Here is a 23,037-nt window from a genome sequence, read left to right as displayed (position 1 = left end):
TAATTGGAAGCTGGTCCTCAGGATTATCCCGGCTTGGGCTTAAAAGGAATTTTAAAAAACTAACATTTTCCAGCAGGGAAAGGGTTTGTCCATCATTTTTAAATCATTATATCAATCCCCTGACTGAAGATATCACGTATTTATTATAGTACTGAATGCTTTTTTATATTTAATACAGACTGATTGATACAGAGTGCATTTGGTTTTGTGAGTAAAAAATATCTTCTTTCAACTTCAACAGCAAGTGTATTGTGAGACAATATCATAATTCATATCTCAGACCATGGACCTAATGTGGTGTTCATTCGGCCCGACGGCCAAGCTGCAGTACCAGTTTAAACTTGAACACCTTTCCCAATCATATACTTCACACAATGACAACATGAAAGACAGAGACGATGCCAACATGAAGTGAAGCTACTTGCATGAGAATCAGAGAGGAAAATGGTGCATGCCAAGCCTTTAGGGTTTAGCTGAAAACAAGACATGAAGAGAAACCACGTGTCAAAGCAAAAAGGAAACCAACAGCAGCATGCAGACAGAGATCTGAAGACTGAAGATACAAACCTCCAACATTAAATTGCTATGTCTGATATAAATAGTTTCACCCTCAAGTTTCTTTGCTCTTTTCTGTGGAAGATCAGGAAAAAAGGAAGAGCTGGTTGGAAATAATTCAGAGTTATTTAAAACATTTTCGTATTTCATCTGCAATGGGATTCAATGAGCAGCAGCACTGACCATGGGGATGACATGAACCACGCAACACAAGAGCTACAGCTCCCATGTGCTCAGCTTAGGGAACGTGAGGCATTCAGCTGCACAGGGTGGTGTGTGTGTGAGGCGCAGGCACACACACACTCGCTGATGTGAGTGAAGTCACATGCTATGAATGAAGGCTGCTGCAGTGCAGAGACCAGACCAGCTGTGTGTCACTCCAGGAATGTGCACTGAAATAGCAACGTTCACACAAATCATCCCTGATGTGGTGAATAACTTGCCAACACGTTGTGTTTATAGTGTGTGTCGTGTGTCGTGTGTGTAGTGTGTAGTGTGTGTGTCGTGTGTAGTGTGTGTGTAGTGTGTGTGTCCATAGAGGTCCTGAGTTGTCCTCTTCTCATATTGTAAACGTAGAGGAAACTGTCAAGATGTCAATGCTTTCATTTCAGTATGGTCATAAAGAGTTTCTTGGTGATCACATCCCCCATGTGGCACACGGGCTGGCATCTGTTTATTATGGGGAACTTAATCAACTGCCATCTTTTTGCATAAAATTATGACTTTATTCTTAAAATATCACAACTTTTGTTGTACTGTTACGGCTTAATTCTCATGCATGATGGTGTCTAGCCCCAATACTCCAGCATGCATACGCACCCTGGTCAAAATAAGAACATATGGCCAAATGTAGCCTCCCTTTGAACATATTCCTTTATATCATGGGTTAATGTGAGAACAGATTATTGTATTATTACCAGACTCTCAAACATTACTATTGAATGTTAACTTATGTGTCTGTTCCCACCATGACACAAACAAGCACGTCTAGATACTTCATAGACAAGTAATGCTGCTGACTTGAATATACTAGCCATACTATAAGAAGTCATAATAATTAGAATATTTTTTTAATTTTCCAATTCTGCTTATGTTCCTACAAAGCTTTAAATTGTTTCACACACAAAGCCACTGTATCGTCAAACAGTTCTGGTGTCAGAAACATCAGTAACATCCTGGAGAGACTGATTCCATCAGCATGTCAAACCAAAAGGTATCCTCCCTCTTACAAACATCATGTTGTTCACAATATACCTGCAAATCTGCTTCTGCAGAAGGAGGAACCTTGTTATATACAAGAAAAACACTTTTTTGCAAGAAATTGCAGTGAATGACGATGACTTAAAGGAACAGTGTGTAACATTTAGGGGGCACTATTGGCAGAAATGGAATATACATATATACATATATATACATATATATATATATATATATATATATATATATATATATATATATATATATGTATTATGTTTTCCATAGTGTATAATCACCTGTGTGTTTGTTACTTTAGATATGTATACCTTGTGGGGGCTGGCATGTTTCTAAGAAACCAAGAACGGACCAACCAAACAGAGGGACATCCTATTTCCCTGTTTGTTCGTCGGCCACCGTAGTTCTTCTTACACACTTGGGCACATGGGAGAAGTTTCAGTTGATTGCAATCTGCAACCTCACCACTAGATGCCACCAAATCCTACACACTAGACCTTTTAGTAATAACTTGCAGAATGGAGTGGTTTCTCCTTGGACATGGAAAAGCCTTCACAAGACACAAACAGCCAGAAATCATAAAGCAGTCAAGACACTTGGTCTCTCCACTGAAAAGCAGCACCGGCAGACAGCAGGCAAGCAAATGAAAAGTCTCTTCATGTGTAACTGGGGACGGGATAAGGATGCTGAGTCAGCATGCTAACCTTCCTCACTCGCACCATCTCCATCTTTGTTTTGTCCTGAGGAGAGTGCTGCTCCACCATCAGAGGAAACACACAGTTATTGGATGTTAAGTCCCATTTCATTCTGACAAACCATTTGTAAAACAACTTCACGTCCCATTCGCACTGAAACAAAGTGCTGCTAGTCCAACACATTGTAATCATAAGGAAACATTTTGAATGGTGTGCTGTAAATTCTCAAATAAAAAAACGCATTAAAATGATGACCTGCCAGTGGCTGCCATGAATAAATAAAGGCAGGTTTCTAAGAACAAATGAACAATGTGTTCTATTGAAGGTTATTTTCACATCACTCCAGCATTTCACTTTTTAGAAGAAATACTGTTTTAATTCATGAGTGAATTCAGTCCTTCTCCTCTGCCATTCTTTGGATTGACTGAGTTACACGCTACAGTATAACTTGGTCAGCGCTCTCAAATTCCTTAGTAATTCCTACAACAACCTGATTAAATAAAAACTGCAAAATAAAAACAACTGGAAATAATATGCAGAGTAATGAGTGTGACATACTGTGCTGTTGGGACTAATGCTGTGGAAATATACATTATACTGACATATACATTAGTCTTTGATTGTTTTTACCCTGAAAGATATAGCGAATGTTGTTTTGTATCCCTGTTTTTCAAAATATTAGTGCTCACCATAATGTAGCTATATTCTGTTCGGCATTGCCCTCGTTTCTTACATAGTATATTGTATAGATGTTTATTTCTACTTTGTGTCTAGTTTCAGGTGGTTCCTCTCTGGTTCGGTCCGCCATGCGTCCAGCAAACCAACCTGGCTCTTTTTCTCTCTTTCCCCATTGGCGGTGGTCACAGAGGGGGAGTGCCTCCGCTCTCTCCGGGCCACTGACTGCTAGCACAGACAAAGCTCACACATCACGGTCACATCCAGGCACAACCAGGGCTAAACATGCCACAGAACACTTCTGTTTCTATTAAGAATTAAAACAGAACTTTAAAATAAAGAAACACCTCAACCCATCAGCCTTGGAACTCTTGGTGGAAAGAGGTGGACCGCACATAGACTTTATTTATTAGGGCCCCTGATGAAGACATGGATTCAACAAAGGGAATATGTACAGTTTGGAGGGTTAAAAAGTGTTGAAAACAGTAGCAATAAAACAGGGGCTATGTAACTACGGTTCTATGTCTTCTGGATGACTGCCAGAGGCTGCGCTTAACACTGAATGTGATCCATCGCGTGATCTGTGGAGCTCCTCACAGCAGAGAAAAAAATAAAAAAAATAAAATAAATATACGGCGACTACCAGCTACTGTAATTCTGATGCAAGGCTTGCCAATCAAACACTTTACAAGAAACCCGAAAACAGGATCCTCTCAAAAAATGAACTTACTTAAAGTTAACAATATAGAATTTGTACTTTCCTAGTCATTTTGTAATGCTCAGTCTGTTAGCGAGTCAGGTTACCTAAGAGGATGAACCCGTGACTAAGCGGCTACAGGGCAGCTAGTGAAGATACACTGGTCCTCTGCTTTTTCAAAGCTTTTAGTTTCAGTGTGAGAAGATAAAGGAATGTGAAGACATGGGCTGACTGTCCTACGTCATCCAAGGTCATATGTGAATTAATTTGTATGAAATACTCGACCTGCGCTTGGCGAGATGGACAACATCCAGAGTTTAGCACTGTCTCTGGCAGTCAGAAAAACGGAAATAGAACAATGTTTGTAAAATCTTTCCACCTGTGAAGGAAGGCAAATTACAATTCTGTAAACAGCGATAAGTCCAGTGGCTGTGAGCATGGATCTATCAGTACTTTGACATAAATTAACTATCCTACAAACTCACACCCTCAATGGTGGTAAACTACATGGCACACAGTGCATGCATGGGACAATGATGTATTTTCATGACTTAATAGCTCATTTGACCAGTGAGACAAAGACTGTATTTCGTTCTTGGCCGCTTCCCTGACCTCTGATTATAGATGCCCTATAAGTCCCCTCTTTTCTTCAATAAAGAATAGAATCCAAACTGGACTGTGACCCTACCTTGAGTTCTGGAGTGGACTCTGGTCTGGGGCTGCGGCTCTTGGTGTTTTCCGCTGGCTGACCCTGTGCCTTCACCTCTGCTTTCCTGTCTGCAGAGCGATGGCCTCTGGTCGTGGTGCGGTTGTGGTCCGAGCGAAGCAGGGTGGGCAGCAGCGGCGAGGGAGCCGCCTCCCCAGGAGACACTGGGGACATGACGGGGGCGCTGACTGGACGAGTGGACTTATTGTCAGGAGTGGATGCCATGGCTGGATTAGACAGAGAGGAAAGACAGCTCACTTTAAGAAAGAAAACCAAAGGATGTATTATAGTGGTATCTGCAGGTTCTTTAAATATATCTAAAGGTTCAAATCAAAAACTTAACTGACTTTTATGTATGTTAGGCCCAGTTTCCAGCATGCCCTCTCTAAACTTCCTGTGGATTCTTGTCTACATTAGATTACACTTTCATTCACCTCCAACAATAAAATCTGTCAAACTCTCAATGGTGCCACGGTAAAAGGTGCACATGATGATTGGGGGGCTTCTTGCTATCCTCAGTTTTCAGAGGAAGAGGAGCCTCTGTGCTTTCGTTATCAGTGATTTTGTGTTGGCTGTCCACGAGAGGTCCTCACTGATGTCCACCCCCAGGGAACCCTGCTAATCACTGCAATGCCTGATTTGGTGAGAATAAACACCAAGCATGTGACTTCATACGTTCCCAGCTGACCATGCTGTATGTTCTGCCCCGCAGATAGCATTGAGGCAAATGTGGAGAATGCTGGAGTTCATGTAGTGAGTGTCCTACCAGGTAAGTCAGGAGAGACTTGTTTAGAATGTAATACATTTGCATAACATTTGAATAGTGCAAAGTCTTTGGCGATTGGACTCCATCCTGAAATGGGCTAATAAAGGGGCAGTGATGCTGAGGTCAAGGCAGAATCCCCCTGGAGTCCAGACACTGGTGGTGGAGGTGAAGAAGGAGTTGCTGTAACCCGATGTGAGGTGTGATGTGAAGCAACTGGTTGGTTGATTGAAAGGGAACGCCCACAATCAGTTGATGGAGAAATAGAGACTGAGAGATTATGAATGAACAGGAAGTGCAAAGAGAGTCTTCCTGACTGAACTTCCACTTGAGCTTCATGTGAGTCTGCAGCCGACATCTACGTAGGCTGTGTGAAACAAACTAATTAGAACAACGTCTCATTTGACCAAAGCAGAACTGTTTCTACGTGAGGATAACCTTGAACACTTCCAGGTAGATCTCTGTTTTGGTGTTGCACAAAAAGAGGATGATAGTAGGAGTGTAAAGAATGAAAAAAGAGCTTGAGAGAAGTTCAAATCCTGCCTACTGTATATCCTCTGTACACCTAGCAATGCTAAAATATGAAAAAAACATTTTCAATGAATCCTCCTGGAAGGCATTCATGGTGCTGTAAACATGGAAAGTGACCAATCATTGCATGAAGTTTGTTATGGACAAACTGTGGCGATCACAGAAGTCCAATAACGAAACCCCGTTGGGGTTCAGATCAGCAGGCCGTTCCTCCCCATCACCCCGCCAGGTTTCTCCGTCATTGCCCACGTGAGCGTGACGTCTCCAGGAGAACTCTGGAGTCGGCGGGCGTCCCAGGACCGTCCCACCGACTCCCAGAAGGAGAAACAGCCGCAGCAGTCAGAGCCTTACTCCCCGCAACCCGTAGGCGCAGGGAGGCGAGCCTCTCGTTCTCCAGGGAAAACTCCAACACGGCGACGCTCAGCCGGGGGCTCGATCCAAAGTCCAACCCTTCTCCAGGAGCTTGGTTCCAGAGCCCATGCTGTGCGTGGAGGTGAGCCCAACTATATCTAGCTGGTACCGCTCCACCTCCTGCACCACCTCCGGCTCTTTCCACGTCCCAAGAGCTAGTCTATGCTGCAGGCGATTGGCTCCCCAGGTCCCCTGCCCGACCCACCGCCCGGTCTACATAGCACCTGACCCCCGAGGCTTGTCCACAGGGTGGTTTATTTATCCCGGATGTTTTTTTTAAATTTTTTCTGTGTTCAGTCTTCATTAAACTTTAACCAGTAACACATATACTGCTATGTACACAGATTAAAAAATCTCACAAGGGTTTCTGTATTGTAGCACTTTACATTATTAAAATAGCCCTTGTGGTTGAGGAGAAAACCCAGTTCTAGTATGAGGATGAAAACCTTCGCAATCTTCGTGAAAACAAGGGTGGGTAATATCTGAGTATTATTTATTTCTTACCTGCAGACATTAACTTATTTTATGCATTTTTCAAGAGTCAGATTGTCAAAAGTTTGAAACATTTGTTGGTGGACAATGTAGTCTAAGAGAATATGAGCCGTAGTGCATCTGATGGGCAGCAGTGCTGTACACCTGCACACAGGATGAGCCAAACAGCAACATATGTATATATATATTAGTGGCACCAGATGTGAGGCCGTTAGTGTAAACCTGCTTGAGCGCATGAATGTGATCATTAACTCTGAAGGCATTTACGAGATTAAATTCAACACATTATATAACATCTCATCTACACAGTGGAGAGGTCTGGCTCAACAAAACCTCCAGTGGGATCAGGAGAATTGACGACAAATTTCATGGTAATCAAGCCATTAATTTCCATTCATGTTGCCTAAAAGATGAACCCTAATAACGTCGGTGATCTTTTAACTAGCACCACCAGAAGGTCAAAGACGGTCATTATTATCACAGGTATGTTCACACAGATATGTCAATGTATGGTATTTTTGGTGCAGTGTCAGAAAAAAGGGACAACATAGTAATAATACATGTCCCTGCTATAAAATACTACATATTATTTTTCACTTTCACTGAGTAATTCTTTCAACCAACATTAGTCCTGACCATAACTACCAAATATTCATGTTAATTAAAAATAAAAAAGTTAACCCTTTAAATGCCACTTTTTGATATGATGTCACTATGTTTAACCTTCCTCTTGTGTTAGCTTTCTGTTAGCATCTCTTGTGTTAACGGGTCGGTGCCGACGCATGTCTTAAATCAGCTGTAAAATACACTAAAAACAATTATCTTTCCTTCCTTAACCATGAACATATTGTTGTATGTTTTAATATGTTTGGTGTGGGCCTTTTCTTTGTCAGGATAGCTCCATTTCAATTAAAACAAGGGTCAAATGAACCTCAAGAGAATCATATAAATAAATAAAAGGTTGTTGTGTTACCTGATTATTACTGAGGGGTATTAGAACAATTTTTAATTTACATTTTATATATTTTTTATATTTTGGGTTTATTTTGTTGAAATAGAGGTTCCTGACAAAGTCAAACAGCCTTGATGCAATAAACACATTTTATGTGGTTCCTTTATGCATTTAAAACCTATGACGGGTCGGTGCCGACACTAACACAAGAGGGAGGTTAAAACATATATAACATATTTTCAACACACACACACACACACACACACACACAGACACACACACACACACACACACACACACACACACACACACACACACACACACACACACACAGTACCTCCATCCAGGCTGCGAGAGTTCCTCTTGCTGGAGGAGCGCTGGAACAGAGGAGCTGGTCTGTCGATCAGAGAGCTCGCCTGTCTGGTCTGAGCCTGAGTACGACCGCTGTAGCGGAACTTAGAGCCCAACGCCATGAACGTCCTGGGAGTGGTAGCCATCTCAGTGGAAGTCAGCCTGCAGACAAAGATCACTGATACTGATCTTCTGATCTGACTCTGGGTCAGGCAGCAAACACGCATATTTAGCAAAATGCCCACAGTTCCTTAAACGCTGCACAGTCATGAGAACAAAGGGACTTCAAGAGGACCACACCCTACCTAAAGAAGGTGTGATGTTCTACACACACTTTCCACAGCTTCTTGGCTGCCTTGTAATTGGGTAGTTTGAAGCCAATTGCACTCTCATAATGTTCCACCTGTTGAAACAAGAAAAACAAACCTGCTAAAAAGATGACTGATACAATTAGCCTTATGGTGTCATTCATGGTTAGGGTGAGTTGTAATCAATAGTGGATGGATATTTGTGCATATGAAGACAGCCTGTACCTCCGAGGGTCTTATCTTGATGAAGAAGCTGCTGCGTTTGTAGGAGACCTTGAGGACTTTGGGCCAGGGGAAACGGTTGATCCTCAGTTTGTCTTTGTAAACCATCAGGCCACTGGAGCAAACCCCCAGCATGATGTCAACACCATCCAGATCCTAGCAGAGGCAGAAAGATTCCCATTAAGCCAACACTTCAGCAGAAAGCCAAGACCTTCTGAGAGCCTGGGATGTACAACACACACAAAGCAAGATGTTGAGTTTCTTAAGGTGTGTTCCACCACAAGGCTTCTTCAGCCTCTAGTCACACCTAACTTGTTTTTAAAGGCCGTGTCATGGGAGGCCTGTATAATTCTGTTCATTTCGGCTGTCCGTAAAACTCGGGTATGGACCCAAAGAATTGGACCGAGAGCCTCAGGTCTGCGTTTCCCCTCTGCTCTTCTCCCTGTACACCAACAGCTGCACCTCCAGTCACCAGTCCGTCAAGCTCCTGAAGTTCGCGGATGACACCACCCTCATTGGACTCATCTCTGGTGGGGACGAGTCCGCCTACAGGTGGGAGACTGACCACCTGGAGACCTGGTGCAGCCAGAACAACCTGGAGGTCAACGCTCTGAAGACAGTGGAGATGGTTGTGGACTTCAGAAAGAACGCAGCCCCACCCGCCCCTCCCATCCTGTGTGACTCCCCCGTCGACGCTGTGGAGTCCTTCCTCTTCCTGGGCTCCATCCTAACCCAGGACCTCAAGTGGGAGCTGAACATCAGCTCCACCACCAAGAAGGCCCAGCAGAGGATGTTCTTCCTGAGGCAGCTGAAGAAATTCAACCTGCCAAAGAAAATGATGGTGCAATCTGCCGTCCCTCCAGGACTTGTTCACCTCCAGGACCCTGGACCCTCCAGGTAAGATTGTAGCTGACCGCTCTCACCCTGAACACAAAGTGTTAGAGTCCCTTCCCTCCGGCAGGTCCATCAGGACCAAGACCTCATCCCAAAAGAACAGCTTCTTTCCAGCTGCAGTCGGTTCATCAACACAGACCAGGACCCCCACTGACTCTGACTCTCACATCAGGACTATAAAGACCAGGACCCCCACTGACTGACTCTCACACCCCCAGTTTCCTCCAAATACTTGCACATCTTTTCTTATTAAAATACACTTACCACTTTTATTTTATAATGTGTACTTGTTGTAAAGTACTGTTATCTGTTTGTTGTTTACCATATTATCAATTATTGTTTCATTTTAGGGTTTTCATGTCTATCTTTATTGTTATGCACCTTTCAACGAGTCAAATTCCTTGTATGTGCAACGCACTTGGCCAATAAATGATTCTGATTCTAAACAGGTGAGTCTGGTCCTGGTCCAGGTCCAGGTCCAGTCTGCACAAATATTTCTCATAATCAGGGATTTCTTGGAGAGCTCTTAGATAATTAAATAGGTAAAGTGCAGCATGACCTGTCAGTCAGAATGACATTTTCCTTCTTTTGTCCATGTAGTGCGGGTAATGCTGGATGATGTCACCAAAACTGTCCAGTGATTGAGTGACCAGGGCTCCTTTCCTCGTACCTGGTTCAACAAAGTCGATCAAATGTCCTGTTATCCATCTTAAATTACCGAGATGGTTGACGTCAGGCTATGTCGGTTCCTCAAAGGTTGATCCGCCCTCAAACAGTCTGGCTAATTCTAACAAGACGTCAGTCATCTGGATAAATGCGCGTGCACGGTCCTCTTCTAAAGGGAGAGGAGTCGAGCAACGATGCCCTGATCTTCAAACGCTACAATGGCAAATAAACTCAGAGGAACCTCTTTTTTTCTCCCCTGACGAGCAGGAGATGATCATGATCACGCATATGAGGAATGTAAGAACATAATCATGGCAAAGTCTTAATGGTGCGTTCACATCCAAAGCTTTGCGAATATTCGCAACGATTGTTGTGAATGCAGCATAAGGCCGCCTCCACTGCGAGACATAAGCATCGCAAAATATCAGACGGGTTAAATGCGTAAGTGTTGGGAAAATGTATCGGCTAATTTTAAGTGTCTCATCACCCAAATCAATCAGATTATATTTATTATTAAATTATCCAGCTAACTCTAGTAAGCCAGGTACGAGGAATAGGTCCCAGTCCATATGACGTCATGCTTATTTATGGGTTTGTTTGTAAACAAGAACCGAACCAGAACTAAATCAACAAGGGATCATCTTCTTCCTTCGTTTTTTGGAGCTAATCAACTAAATAGTTCTTTATCCAGCCCCCTTTAAATTAATCAGATTATCAGAGAATAAAAATCACAATTGCGGATCAAGAAAGAATCTTTTCGTTTGTGCTAATTACAACTCAAGTTTAGTTTTGACACTTGCAAATGTTGTAAGTGGATTTGATAGTAGGGTCCTCTGAAGATTTCTGTAAGCTGATTCAATACAGGATTTAAGTCCTCTAAAATTATATCAATAACAAATGTACTTTTAACATAATCATGTTATTGCTTTTCCAGTTAATTGTAAATTCTAATACAGTCTGACTCTGTAACTGAGGAACGATGACGCAGCTTGCTTGTACTGCTCACACCATCCACAGGGAGGCAGCACCGTCCTCCTTTCAGAGCTGCTTAATCCCTCTCACATAAACAGATTGACCTGATTTCAGCTGTGAAACCTCAGCAGTCACACATCTCCCTGCGTTAAGGCCAGGCTCCTCTGATGCATGGCATTACAATACGAACAGACAAAGCACCAAACATGAGCTTTATCTTTTATTTTTACATCTATCCATTTGCCAATACAGAGCATTGGAAGCTGATCAAGTGGATTGTATCTTCTAGTTGATCCATGACGGATACTTGGATTTAAAGAAAGACTTGATACTTCCTGGGACCTTTGCCAAACATTTAACAATGAAGTTGGTGGGGACACATAGAAAGTGGGGGGAAGTTGTCTGCATCCCTTTCAAGTTTAAATGTCTTTATTTATGTAAAGGATAACACTCAGCTCAGGCGCCAGGCGACAATTCTAAGTTTACAAATATAATGCAGTAATAAGGCTCTCAGGCATGCTGTATTGCTTTCAAATAACTATTCTCTTCTAGATCAACTTCTCTACTTTCATATTATCTCTGCTGAGTCATCAGAGGTCCCGGGACAGGGAAGTCTATGAGTACAGATTGTAAAGCCATTTGTGATTCTGGGCGATACAAAATAAACTGAACTGAATTGAATTATTCACCTCAATGATACATTCATTCATATACTCATATACTTTTATATTATATGTTCAAATCTCAGCACACATACTTCTGATCAGACAGAAATCTTATTGTCCCCACACTTGTTCACCACCACAAGAGGCTGGATTCACTTCATCATTAACATTCATACCGGTAGTCTTATTTTTGATAGTGCGCCATAACAATTCAATAAGAACTTTTTAATTGTAAAAGATATGTCAACTGAAATATAATTCCACCTAATATTTCCTCTGCAATGCTTCCCCGAGCTCAGAGGAGAGGAGCTCTCGTCTGCTGCTCCAGGTCAGCTGATTAAATATAACAGCTGCAGGCTGCCTTCCAAAGACAGCTGTCTTCAAACCTGCGTCCTGCTCCCAGTGCTCACCTTGGCCTGGTGGAGGTCCACTCCGTACATGGAGAGTTTCTTGGCATTCTCCAGGAACATCAGGTCTGCCTGGGCTGGACTCATTGACCTGCAACAACATCACAGAGGAATCCACAACATCTCTGTTCCTGCTACTGTGAAGATGCTGTGATACGAACGCTCAGAATCACATCATTTACATTTTAGTATCAGGATGGAAGCTCTCATTAAATCACTCAACGATGGACTTTTTTGGAAGAGCAGGGAAAGTGTCTCTTCCCTCACCTCTGATTGATCTTTTACTCAAGCCTTCCCTGGTAATGTAGTTCACGTGTAGTTCATACATAACGCATTAATGCAGTTGGTTCAGTTGAGGGGAGGAGTCAGGAGTTAAAGTGAGGTGCATTTACTCAAGCGCTATAACTGAGTACACATCTTTTCATTATCACTTAGTAACTCCATTCATACTATTTGAGATACTTTCGAGGCAGGTGCACCATCATCATCTGTACTTTTATTCTAGATACTTAAGTGCATTTTGCAGACTTGTGTACTTTTACTTATGTAACACTTTGAATACAGGGTTTGACTTAATAACATACTTGTTTTACAAATCCACTTAATTGGTGGATTGGGTAAAGAATGAGTTTGGACCTGTATGTGCGGTGCAGCTCCTTCATTTTGTCCTCCAGCTCCTTGGTCTGGCCCTGGGCCATCTTCATATCCTTGGTGTATTCGTTGCCGTGCACCTCAGGGTCGTACTCGCCCAGCTCCGACTGCAGGGCGTAGGACCCCAGCAGGGACAGGGTGACAAAGGAGCAGGGAAGGCGGCCCTGCAGGATGTCCTTCCGCAGCTGGAGACACAGGTAGTATCTGCAATGCACACAGAGGGATCATCTGGACTCTGTATGGAACTGTGACTCATGATAAAAGGTCATTGCATGGCAATATGTTTGATTCAAAAGGCTTCATTGTAATCTGGTATTCAATCAGCTCCAAGGAAATGGAACAATGTTTTTCAGCAGGCTAGAGCCACTGAGGCTGACTTCCAGAGGTCTAACACTAACATGGGAACTTGTTATCAGATATTGACAACACATATATATTTTTGCTTCACACCCTCCTTCATTGATTGTTTTAGTTTAATTAATGTTGGTGCTAATTGTGTTGGTTTGTTAGTTATATGATCAGACACCTGCATCATTCACCTTAGAAATCACAGAAATCTCTGAATATGCCACCTAATGTTTTCATATCCTATCCGTATCCTCATCTGGAGAAATAAACCCAGTCTATATTTGGCATTTGATACAATAAACTGATAGTAGCAGGTAGTAGTTGACAACATCACAGGAACCCATGTAGTACCTTGTTATGTCTTCAGACAGTTGGGCTGGGTCTGGTGGATAGAATTTCACATTAAAGGTGAAATGATAGGTGGCACCTTGAGAAAGAAAAGGAGTGTGTGATGAAATAACTGTTAACATGAATTAGAAGCATGTAAATGAGAACAGAGAATGCATTTGTAGGTAAAGGTCCACTCACCTTGTACCTGCCTGCGGATCTCCTTGGTTAGGTCCATCCAAGTCTGGTCAGAAAATGAGGGATGTAGCATGAGATCATCAAACTCTGTTCAGTGTAAGAAGTCCTCCAACACTGAGGGCCACAGGTTACTCGAACCACCAATGACATTTTAATTTAAAGAGCTGCACTATGGTCTTATAATCCAACCCTGAGGTCGGAATGGTTGGACCGCTGCCTAATGATGCTCACCTTCATGGTGGCCATCTCCCAGAGGACCAGGCCATAGTAGTCCTTCTCCAGCAGGTTGAGGTGGTCACATACCTTCTTGAAGAGCTCCTGACCTTTTGCGTGTTTCTGACATACATGCAGAGAACAACACACTGAATAATTACATAAAGGACAATGTATTCAGTATTGTGCTGGACATGACGCTTCTGCTACTGGACTAGTTGACAGCTGTCAGGGACCCCTGACCCTGACCCTCACCCTGACCCCTGACCATGACCCTCACCCTGACCCTGACCCTAATCATGACCCTCACCCTGACCCTAATCATGACCCTCACCCTGACCCTCACCATGACCCTCACCATGACCCTAACCCTGACCCTCACCATGACCCTAACCCTGACCCTCACCATGACCCTCACCATGACCCTAACCCTGACCCTCACCATGACCCTCACCCTGACCCTCACCATGACCCTCACCATGACCCTAACCCTGACCCTCACCATGACCCTAACCCTGACCCTCACCATGACCCTCACCATGACCCTAACCCTGACCCTCACCATGACCCTCACCCTGACCCTCACCCTGACCCTCACCATGACCCTCACCATGACCCTAACCCTGACCCTCACCATGACCAAGAGAAACCTGCAGCCCAAATCTAACTGAACCGTACATGAAGAGAAGCTGGTGCAACCTGGATGCTATACAACCAGTCTATGACCATATGTACGACATGTTAATACTATAAACGTAATTTGCTCTGATACTTTTAAAGGAAACCTCTTGCTGCATATATTAAAATGAAATAAATTAACCATTTTAAATTGTACTTGTGTGCATATGAAAGAATACAGATGGAAAAAGCTCTCACATCCAGCTCACACTCGTAGAGAGCGTCGTCCAGCAGGGTTACCCTGATCTGCATGGTCCTGGGTCGGCGTGGAGCTCTGGGAGCTTTGGCCAATTCCTCTGTCATCTTCTCCTCCTCCTCTCTCTGACTGCCTCCTTCAGGGCCAGACTCCTTCTCCTCCTCCTCCTCCTCCTCCTCCTTCTTCTCCTTCTCCTCCTCCTTCTCCAGGGCAGCCTCCTCTTCTTTCTCCTTGTCGTTGGCTTTGTCTTTTCCACCCTCCTCCTCTTCCTCCTCCTCCTCCTCCTCCTCCTCCTCAGCTTCTTTCTTCTCTACCTGGACGGCCTGACAAGACACTTCAATTACAAAGCCGTCTACGCAATCATACACATGTTCCTGTGAAACATTTAGTCTTTGATCTGTAGTTTTACGACTAAACACTTCAAACTGTCGCTTCTTATGTCTCTGTCTTTGTATGAAGGGAATATTTACCTCATATGTATATAAATGCTGTTCATGCAAAACCTAATAAACAACACATCTATCTGTTGAATGGTAATGTGAAATTGAAGTCAAATAATGGAGAGAAGTGAAAATGTATCAGTGAGAGTGATGCAGCCGAGAGAGAACATAAATGGTCTCTCCGTCATGTCTGAGTGAAACATGAGTAAGAATGTCTGATTGAAACATAAGTAAACATGTCAGCTGAGTGAAACATGAGTAAGCATGTCTGAATGAAACATGAGTAAGCATGTCAGCTGAGTGAAACATGAGTAAGCATGTCAGCTGAGTGAAACATGAGTAAGCATGTCAGCTGAGTGAAACATGAGTAAGCATGTCTGAATGAAACATGAGTAAGCATGTCAGCTGAGTGAAACATGAGTAAACATGTTTGAGTGAAACACGAGTAAACATGTTTTAGTGAAACATGAGTAAACATGTTTGAGTGAAACATGAGTAAACATGTTTTAGTGAAACATGAGTAAACATGTCTGAGTGAAACATGAGTGAACATGTTTTAGTGAAACATGAGTGAACATGTTTGAGTGAAACATGAGTAAACATGTTTGAGTGAAACATGAGTAAACATGTTTTAGTGAAACATGAGTAAACATGTTTTAGTGAAACATGAGTAAACATGTTTTAGTGAAACATGAGTAAACATGTTTTAGTGAAACATGAGTAAACATGTTTTAGTGAAACATGAGTAAACATGTTTTAGTGAAACATGAGTAAACATGTTTGAGTGAAACATGAGTAAACATGTTTTAGTGAAACATGAGTAAGCATGTCTGAGTGAAACATGAGTAAACATGTTTGAGTGAAACATGAGTAAACATGTTTTAGTGAAACATGAGTAAACATGTTTTAGTGAAACATGAGTAAGCATGTCTGAGTGAAACATGAGTAAACATGTTTTAGTGAAACATGAGTAAACATGTTTTAGTGAAACATGAGTAAACATGTCTGAGTGAAACATGACTAAACATGTCTGAGTGAAACATGAGTAAACATGTTTTAGTGAAACATGAGTAAACATGTTTTAGTGAAACATGAGTAAACATGTTTGAGTGACACATGAGTAAACATGTTTGAGTGACACATGAGTAAACATGTTTTAGTGAAACATGAGTAAACATGTTTGAGTGAAACATGAGTAAACATGTCTGAGTGAAACATGAGTAAGCATGTCTGAGTGAAACATGAGTAAGCATGTCTAATTGAAACATGAGTAAGCATGTCTGAGTGAAACATGAGTAAGCATGTCTAATTGAAACATGAGTAAGCATGTCTGAGTGATACATGACTAAACATGTTTGTGAAACATGAGTAAGCATGTCTGAGTGAAACATGAGTAAGCATGTCTGAGTGAAACATGAGTAAACATGTCTAATTGAAACATGAGTAAGCATGTCTGAGTGAAACATGAGTAAGCATGTCTGAGTGATACATGACTAAACATGTTTGTGAAACATGAGTAAGCATGTCTGAGTGAAACATGAGTAAGCATGTCTAATTGAAACATGAGTAAGCATGTCTGAGTGATACATGACTAAACATGTTTGTGAAACATGAGTAAGCATGTCTGAGTGAAACATGAGTAAACATGTTTTAGTGAAACATGAGTAAACATGTTTGAGTGACACATAAGTAAGCATGTCTGAGTGAAACATGAGTAAGAATGGCTGAGTGAAACATGAGTAAGCATGTTTGAGTGAAACATGAGTAAGCATGTCTGAGTGAAACATGAGTAAACATGTTTGAATGAAACATGAGTAAACATGTTTGAGTGAAACATGAGTAAACATGTTTGAGTGAAACACGAGTAAGCATGTTTGAGTGACACGAGTAAGCATGTTTGAGTGACACACGAGTAAGCATGTTTGAATGAAACATGAGTAAGCATGTTTGAATGAAACACGAGTAAGCATGTTTGAATGAAACATGAGTAAACATGTTTGAATGAAACATGAGTAAACATGTTTGAGTGAAACATGAGTAAACATGTTTGAGTGAAACACGAGTAAGCATGTCTGAGTGAAACACGAGTAAGCATGTTTGAGTGACACGAGTAAGCATGTTTGAGTGACACACGAGTAAGCATGTTTGAATGAAACATGAGTAAGCATGTTTGAATGAAACACGAGTAAGCATGTCTGAGTGAAACATGAGTAAGCATGTCTGAGTGAAACATGAGTAAGCATGTTTGAATGAAACATGAGTAAACATGTTTGAGTGAAACATGAGTCAGCATGTTTGAATGAAACATGAGTAAGCATGTTTGAGTGAAACATGAGTAAGCATGTTTGAGTGAAACACGAGTAAGCATGTCTGAGTGAAACATGAGTCAGCATGTCTGCTGAGTGAAACATGAGTAAACATGTTTGAGTGAAACACGAGTAAGCATGTCTGAGTGAAACATGAGTAAGCATGTCTGAGTGAAACATGAGTCAGCATGTCTGCTGAGTGATGACCAGTCTTGTGAAGAGAGCTTCAGAGGGCTGCAGACTGACCTGAGCCTCTGCGCTGCTCACCGAGTGCTGGTCCAGGGCCGCCTCTCCCTCGGTCCTCAGCTCAGGTTCCGGGTCAGCGATGGGCGCTTTAGCTTCTTCTGCTTCTTCCTTGCCGTCCTTCTCTCCCGCCTCGTTCTCACACTGCGAGCGCCTCTTCAAGAAGGAGGAGAAGAGGCGGGAGAGGCCGCGGCCGGTAGAGTTGCGGTTGCGAGGCCGGAGCTGCTCCTCCTCCGGGGAGGGCGGCCTGGCGTCCTGGCCGGCCTCCTCCTGCTGCCTCGGCTTCTTCTGGTGACACTCCGCCTCGTCTGTTGTCATGGCAACAGCTGTGGAGATAGAGGACAAAATAAGTCAAAAGAAAAACAATATCCCTGTGTACAACCTAATCCATTTCAGACAAGCCAAGAACATGTGGAAAACAGAGCCATTATTATTAGACATTATTATAGACTATTATTACTGTTATGGTCAATGGTATGGACTTTCTACCCACCCATTCCCACCCATCCACACATTGCATCAGAAGTAGTCATTCATATCCTCAAGTGTATCTTAGGATACACTGAGCTCCTCGCTCCTCTCCTCACTGAGCTCCTCGCTCCTCTCTCCTCTTCTCTCTGATACACTGAGCTCCTCTCTTCTCTTCTCTCTAAAACACTGAGCTCCTCTCCTCTTCTCTCTGATACACTGAGCTCCTCTCTTCTCTTCTCTCTAAAACACTGAGCTCCTCTCCTCTTCTCTCTGATACACTGAGCTCCTCTCTCCTCTTCTCTCTGATAAACTGAGCTCCTCTCTCCTCTTCTCTCTGATAAACTGAGCTCCTCTCTCCTCTTTTCTCTGATACACTGAGCTCCTCTCTCCTCTCCTCTCTGATAAACTGAGCTCCTCTCTCCTCTTCTCTCTGATACACTGAGCTCCTCTCTCCTCTTCTCTCTGATAAACTGAGCTCCTCTCTCCTCTCCTCTCTGATACACTGAGCTCCTCTCTCCTCTTCTCTCTGATACACTGAGCTCCTCTTTCCTTTTGGATGAAGTCTCTTCAATGCACATTAATAACTCTACTTCTTCCCGGGAGCCTCTGTGCTTCCTCGCCTCAAATTTCCATTTCCACTTTTTTCCCTGTGAAAGTTTTTTTTCAGTTTTTTGGGGAGTTTTTCCTGATCCGATGTGAGGTCCTGGGACAGAGATGTCTATGTGTACAGATTGTAAAGCCCTCCGAGGCAAATTTGTGATTCTGGGCTATACAAAATATAATGCATTGAATTGAACATCCATTCATATAATGACTATTATGATGATGATGATGATGATGATGATGATGATGATGATGATGATGATTGTTATCTTTGTTGCTATTATTCTTATTATCTTATTATTCATGAACATGTACATTTGTTTTTGTTTTTGTTTTTGTTTTTTTGTTTTGTTTCTAGAATCCTTCCGGTCTTGTCTCGAGGACACCTTATACTTCACAGATTGTTTATTAAAACCCATCCATTACTTCCATCATTTAAATAAATGTCAAAATAACTGCCATCATTGAAAAAGCACATATAGACTTGGAAAAAATGTATACCATTGCCTTCATGCTATCAACTGCCACAAGGTGGAACATGTCTCACTGCACTGGGTGCTAATGGCAGCGCGTCACCCTGGGCTGTCTGACCAAACACCTTCCTCCTTTCTGCGTGTCATGACCTCTCACCCCTCAGAGCAGCGACAGGACCACATGAGAGCTGTCTGCTCACGTCTACATTAGGCCTGCACGTCATGAAGTATAGGGAAAGCTGCAGAGAGGTGGGCCTTCCTTATCGGCAGAAGTATGAAACCTGAGTCCAGCTGCAGATGCAACAGCCAAACCTTTACTTTGTTCATGTGAACGCTGGTGGACAGCAGTAAAACTACTTTACTCATACTTCTACTTCAGAGGAATATTTCACTTTTTACTTACTTACATGCACAACATATTAAATGTGTTGCAGTGCTTTACTATTAAACTAACCAGAAGTCAAATTAGCTATATGACAAAACATGACAAATGTAATGAATTACAGCATTGAGAAACAATATCTGACACGCTTCGTCTAGCCACCATCTGAGCCCTTCATCTGTCGGTGAGGAGGGCAGTCAGGAGGTGAGACCAGACCCTGCCTTCAGGCCAGGACAGGCACTGAGAACGCACCAGAGACCAGAGGCATCCCAGTGCCATCCCATGTCACAAGTCCGGACTAACCCTCCCTACAGAAGCTAAGATAAAGCTCTGAACCTTCCCCAGCAGGTATTGTGGTTGTCAAAGAAGCACATACTATGTTCAATTATAAGTGTTGTCTTTTTACTTTGTTATTGTCATCTATAGTGGTTATTTAAAGAAAACACGACATTCAGATGTGTGTGGATGTGTTACCGTCTGTGTGGCTGTGTGTCATACGCCGACAACACACAGGTGTAAATGTGACCGACAAACGAATACCACAAATATGAAAGTGATCTGCAGATGCAGCTCAAGGCTCGGTAAAGTAAATATTCATACCAATATAGCTATATTACTGTTCTTATGGCCCCTGTACAACACTTCAAGGTGTGCTGGCAGATGAACGCTGGACAGAAATCACGGCTCGCACCACGTGAAGCTTTAGAGGCTGAGTGGATGCTGGCACAGCCACACCAGTGCTGACAGGGCAGAACCAGTGAGAGCGTGGGCTCCACAGCTCCAGGTGGAGAACGAGAACCAAACATGCAAACAAGAAGTTCACGTTCCCATGGCGGATTGTTCAGGCATGCAGGTGAACACAGAATGAGGAGTCTGCAGCTGTTCAGTCCAGAGAAGCATCAGTGAAAAGAGTCTCTTGCATTGCCGCTAGTTTAACACCCTAGTTTAAGTGGCATATATATATATATATATATATATATATATATATATATATATATATATATATATATATATATATATATATATATAGTTTGATGGTTGAGATGCGAAGAACATCGCAGACATGGCTGTCGGTCATTTGGGTTTTCAGTCGGCTTTTGTTCAGAGTTAACAGAGAAAATGTTTGCTCACATGTTATGTTGAGCCGAATAAACTCATTTATTTATCATGGCGTCACATCAGAGGAGGGAGAGAAGCTGATGCTGGTTCTTCAGCTGTGAGCTGAGCATGTTCTTGTGTTTGGTTAGCACGGCAAAAATATGATTGTTGAGCTAGCAGGCTAGCTACCATTTGCGTGACTTTCTCTCCATTGAACACATTTTCCCCCTGGGGATGAATAAAGTATATATCCATCCATCCATTATATTTTTAGAATCTGCTGCGAGCCAATCAAAAATGGGCCGCAGTTGGACACCCCTGCTCTAGATCCTCAGTCGCTTAACATTTATATTGTGATTATAATCAATTCTGTTCATGTGCAACACAGTAACATCTAGAACATACAGTAAATCATGGATTATGACTATGACATCATCACTTGTAAGATGAACTGCATGAAGGTATCTGTATGAAACAAAAACATGTGAATTGCTAGTTAAAGGCCCGTGCATTGTTTTGGCTGATGTTTTGAACACATTACTGCACGTCGACGAGAACACAGTAAAAATCAAGTGCTGCTTGATCCTGAATGAACGATGGAGGCAGGCCTCTAAAGACCTGAAGGGTTCGCCTGAAGTCTTATTTCATCCATCTTACATTCCTAGACCGGACATCAGACAGCCATCAGCAGGCGGTTAGTGAAACTCATGCTGGCCTATGAACTCATGTTTATAATGTTTACTGAGGGAAGAGACTTCTATACAACCAGAGGAGTCGCCTTAAGACACAAAGGCATTGAGACCTCTCAGACTTGGAGGTTGCCGCCTGGCTCCACATTCTAAAGGTCAAACATGTTTCTACTCTGAGCTGCTGTGAGGTTAGAGGTCAGAGTCGCTATACGAGTCAAACAGCCCACAGACAGGACTGCACGCAGTTATTTGTCTGCACCAAAACACCCAGCCCATGATCTGGTGACAATATTTGATGCAGGCCACTAGTTTTAAGATTTCAAATGGATTCTTAGGAAAAGGACTAAGGTTGGGTTCAAAGGTTAAAACTCAAATGCATTTGTTAAAAGTAAAAACATACTTCAACATATCTGTATATCTGGCTGCCTGGTGCCTGTGTTAGAGTGCTGAAAGTGAGCTTAAGGATTGAAAGCGGCTTTAAAATTAATCGGGCCCTGTGTGGGATTAAAGGCTGCTCTGAGCTGATGTCTGATGTCTATCGCTCACCACTGGATGCACACAGGCCCTCCTGCTGGAACGAGCTCTGGAAACTACCCAGCTACTGGAAGTTGGCCTGACACACATGAAATCAGAGGTGGGGAATGAAAGACACAAGTGAAAAGCACAAAAACTGCTGAGCAACAGCAGAGCATCTGTGTAGGGAGGGCAGCATGGGGTCACAGCCCAATCAGTGATGGAACAGTCCAGAGACCGGGAGCAGGTTAACAAGGATACATCACAGACAGAGGTAACGGTTTCACTCTTTTGCCACCGTCAACTATAAAAACCCAGAAAGGCTGAAGAATTATGAAGATTTTTGTTACAGTGGAACACAAATGCACAGGATAACTACAGACAAGTCACCAGTGAGAAAACACGGCTCATATATGTGTAGCGTTGTGTTCAGGGTTACTTTCCCAATATATGCTATATGAATGCATGCTGCTGCCAACATGTTCAGAATGATGACATGTGACCTGTGCATGTTTACGTGTTGAAGAGTTATGGCACTTCACTTCCATCCATCCGATATCTTTAACCACTTATCCTGTTCAGGGGGCTGGAGCCGATCCCAGCTGACCTGAAGGGAAGACTATCACCTGCAGGACCTGCCACTCCAGCACCGTGCGGCCAGCACTTCACTTTGATACTTGAAATGGTCACATAGTAAAACACATGGTACTGCTGAAGAATGTCCTTAGTTTAGCAGGTATTCAGTCATAAATCAAAGTCCTGGACCAATCAAAATGTTGAACGATCAAAAGTTATTTCAAATTCATCGTAAAGGGAACATATATTTCATCACAATTCATCCAATATTTCTGTCAGGACCAACCAGTCAACTGCCCCATCGCAACCCCAAAGTCATGCCACCAAGCTGGAGAAACTACTGCCGTGTTCCTCCAGCCTCATATCAATTGTGCAAAAATGTCTGAAACTTGTAGTGTTGGTGTCGTGGTGAAACAGTTACTGGGAGACAGACGTGCCCATGTCATCCGGGTTCTCTG

General features: G+C 42.7%; 1 protein-coding gene across 1 annotated transcript in view; it reads right to left on the bottom strand.

Annotated features, from left to right (window-relative positions):
• Nucleotides 1–18,092, bottom strand: part of epb41a (erythrocyte membrane protein band 4.1a) — a gene marked incomplete at both ends in the record, with an annotated part of 45,919 nt that extends 27,827 nt beyond the window's left edge. Inside the window, 14 exons of the mRNA XM_079231995.1 lie at nt 568–630; nt 2,472–2,519; nt 3,288–3,362; nt 4,523–4,767; nt 8,027–8,202; nt 8,346–8,443; nt 8,574–8,726; nt 12,178–12,265; nt 12,811–13,029; nt 13,525–13,600; nt 13,702–13,744; nt 13,930–14,034; nt 14,788–15,108; nt 17,778–18,092. Coding sequence (XP_079088121.1) covers nt 568–630; nt 2,472–2,519; nt 3,288–3,362; nt 4,523–4,767; nt 8,027–8,202; nt 8,346–8,443; nt 8,574–8,726; nt 12,178–12,265; nt 12,811–13,029; nt 13,525–13,600; nt 13,702–13,744; nt 13,930–14,034; nt 14,788–15,108; nt 17,778–18,092 — 2,025 coding nt within the window. The remainder of the gene's footprint in view (nt 1–567; nt 631–2,471; nt 2,520–3,287; nt 3,363–4,522; nt 4,768–8,026; nt 8,203–8,345; nt 8,444–8,573; nt 8,727–12,177; nt 12,266–12,810; nt 13,030–13,524; nt 13,601–13,701; nt 13,745–13,929; nt 14,035–14,787; nt 15,109–17,777) is intronic.
• Between the last annotated feature and the right edge of the window lie 4,945 nt (nt 18,093–23,037).

Source organism: Taurulus bubalis (assembly GCF_910589615.1).
Source record: "Taurulus bubalis genome assembly, chromosome: 16".
NCBI lineage: Eukaryota > Metazoa > Chordata > Actinopteri > Perciformes > Cottidae > Taurulus > Taurulus bubalis.
The sequence above is the reverse complement of the archived record's forward strand: the minus strand, read 5'-3'. Positions and strand labels throughout refer to the sequence as shown.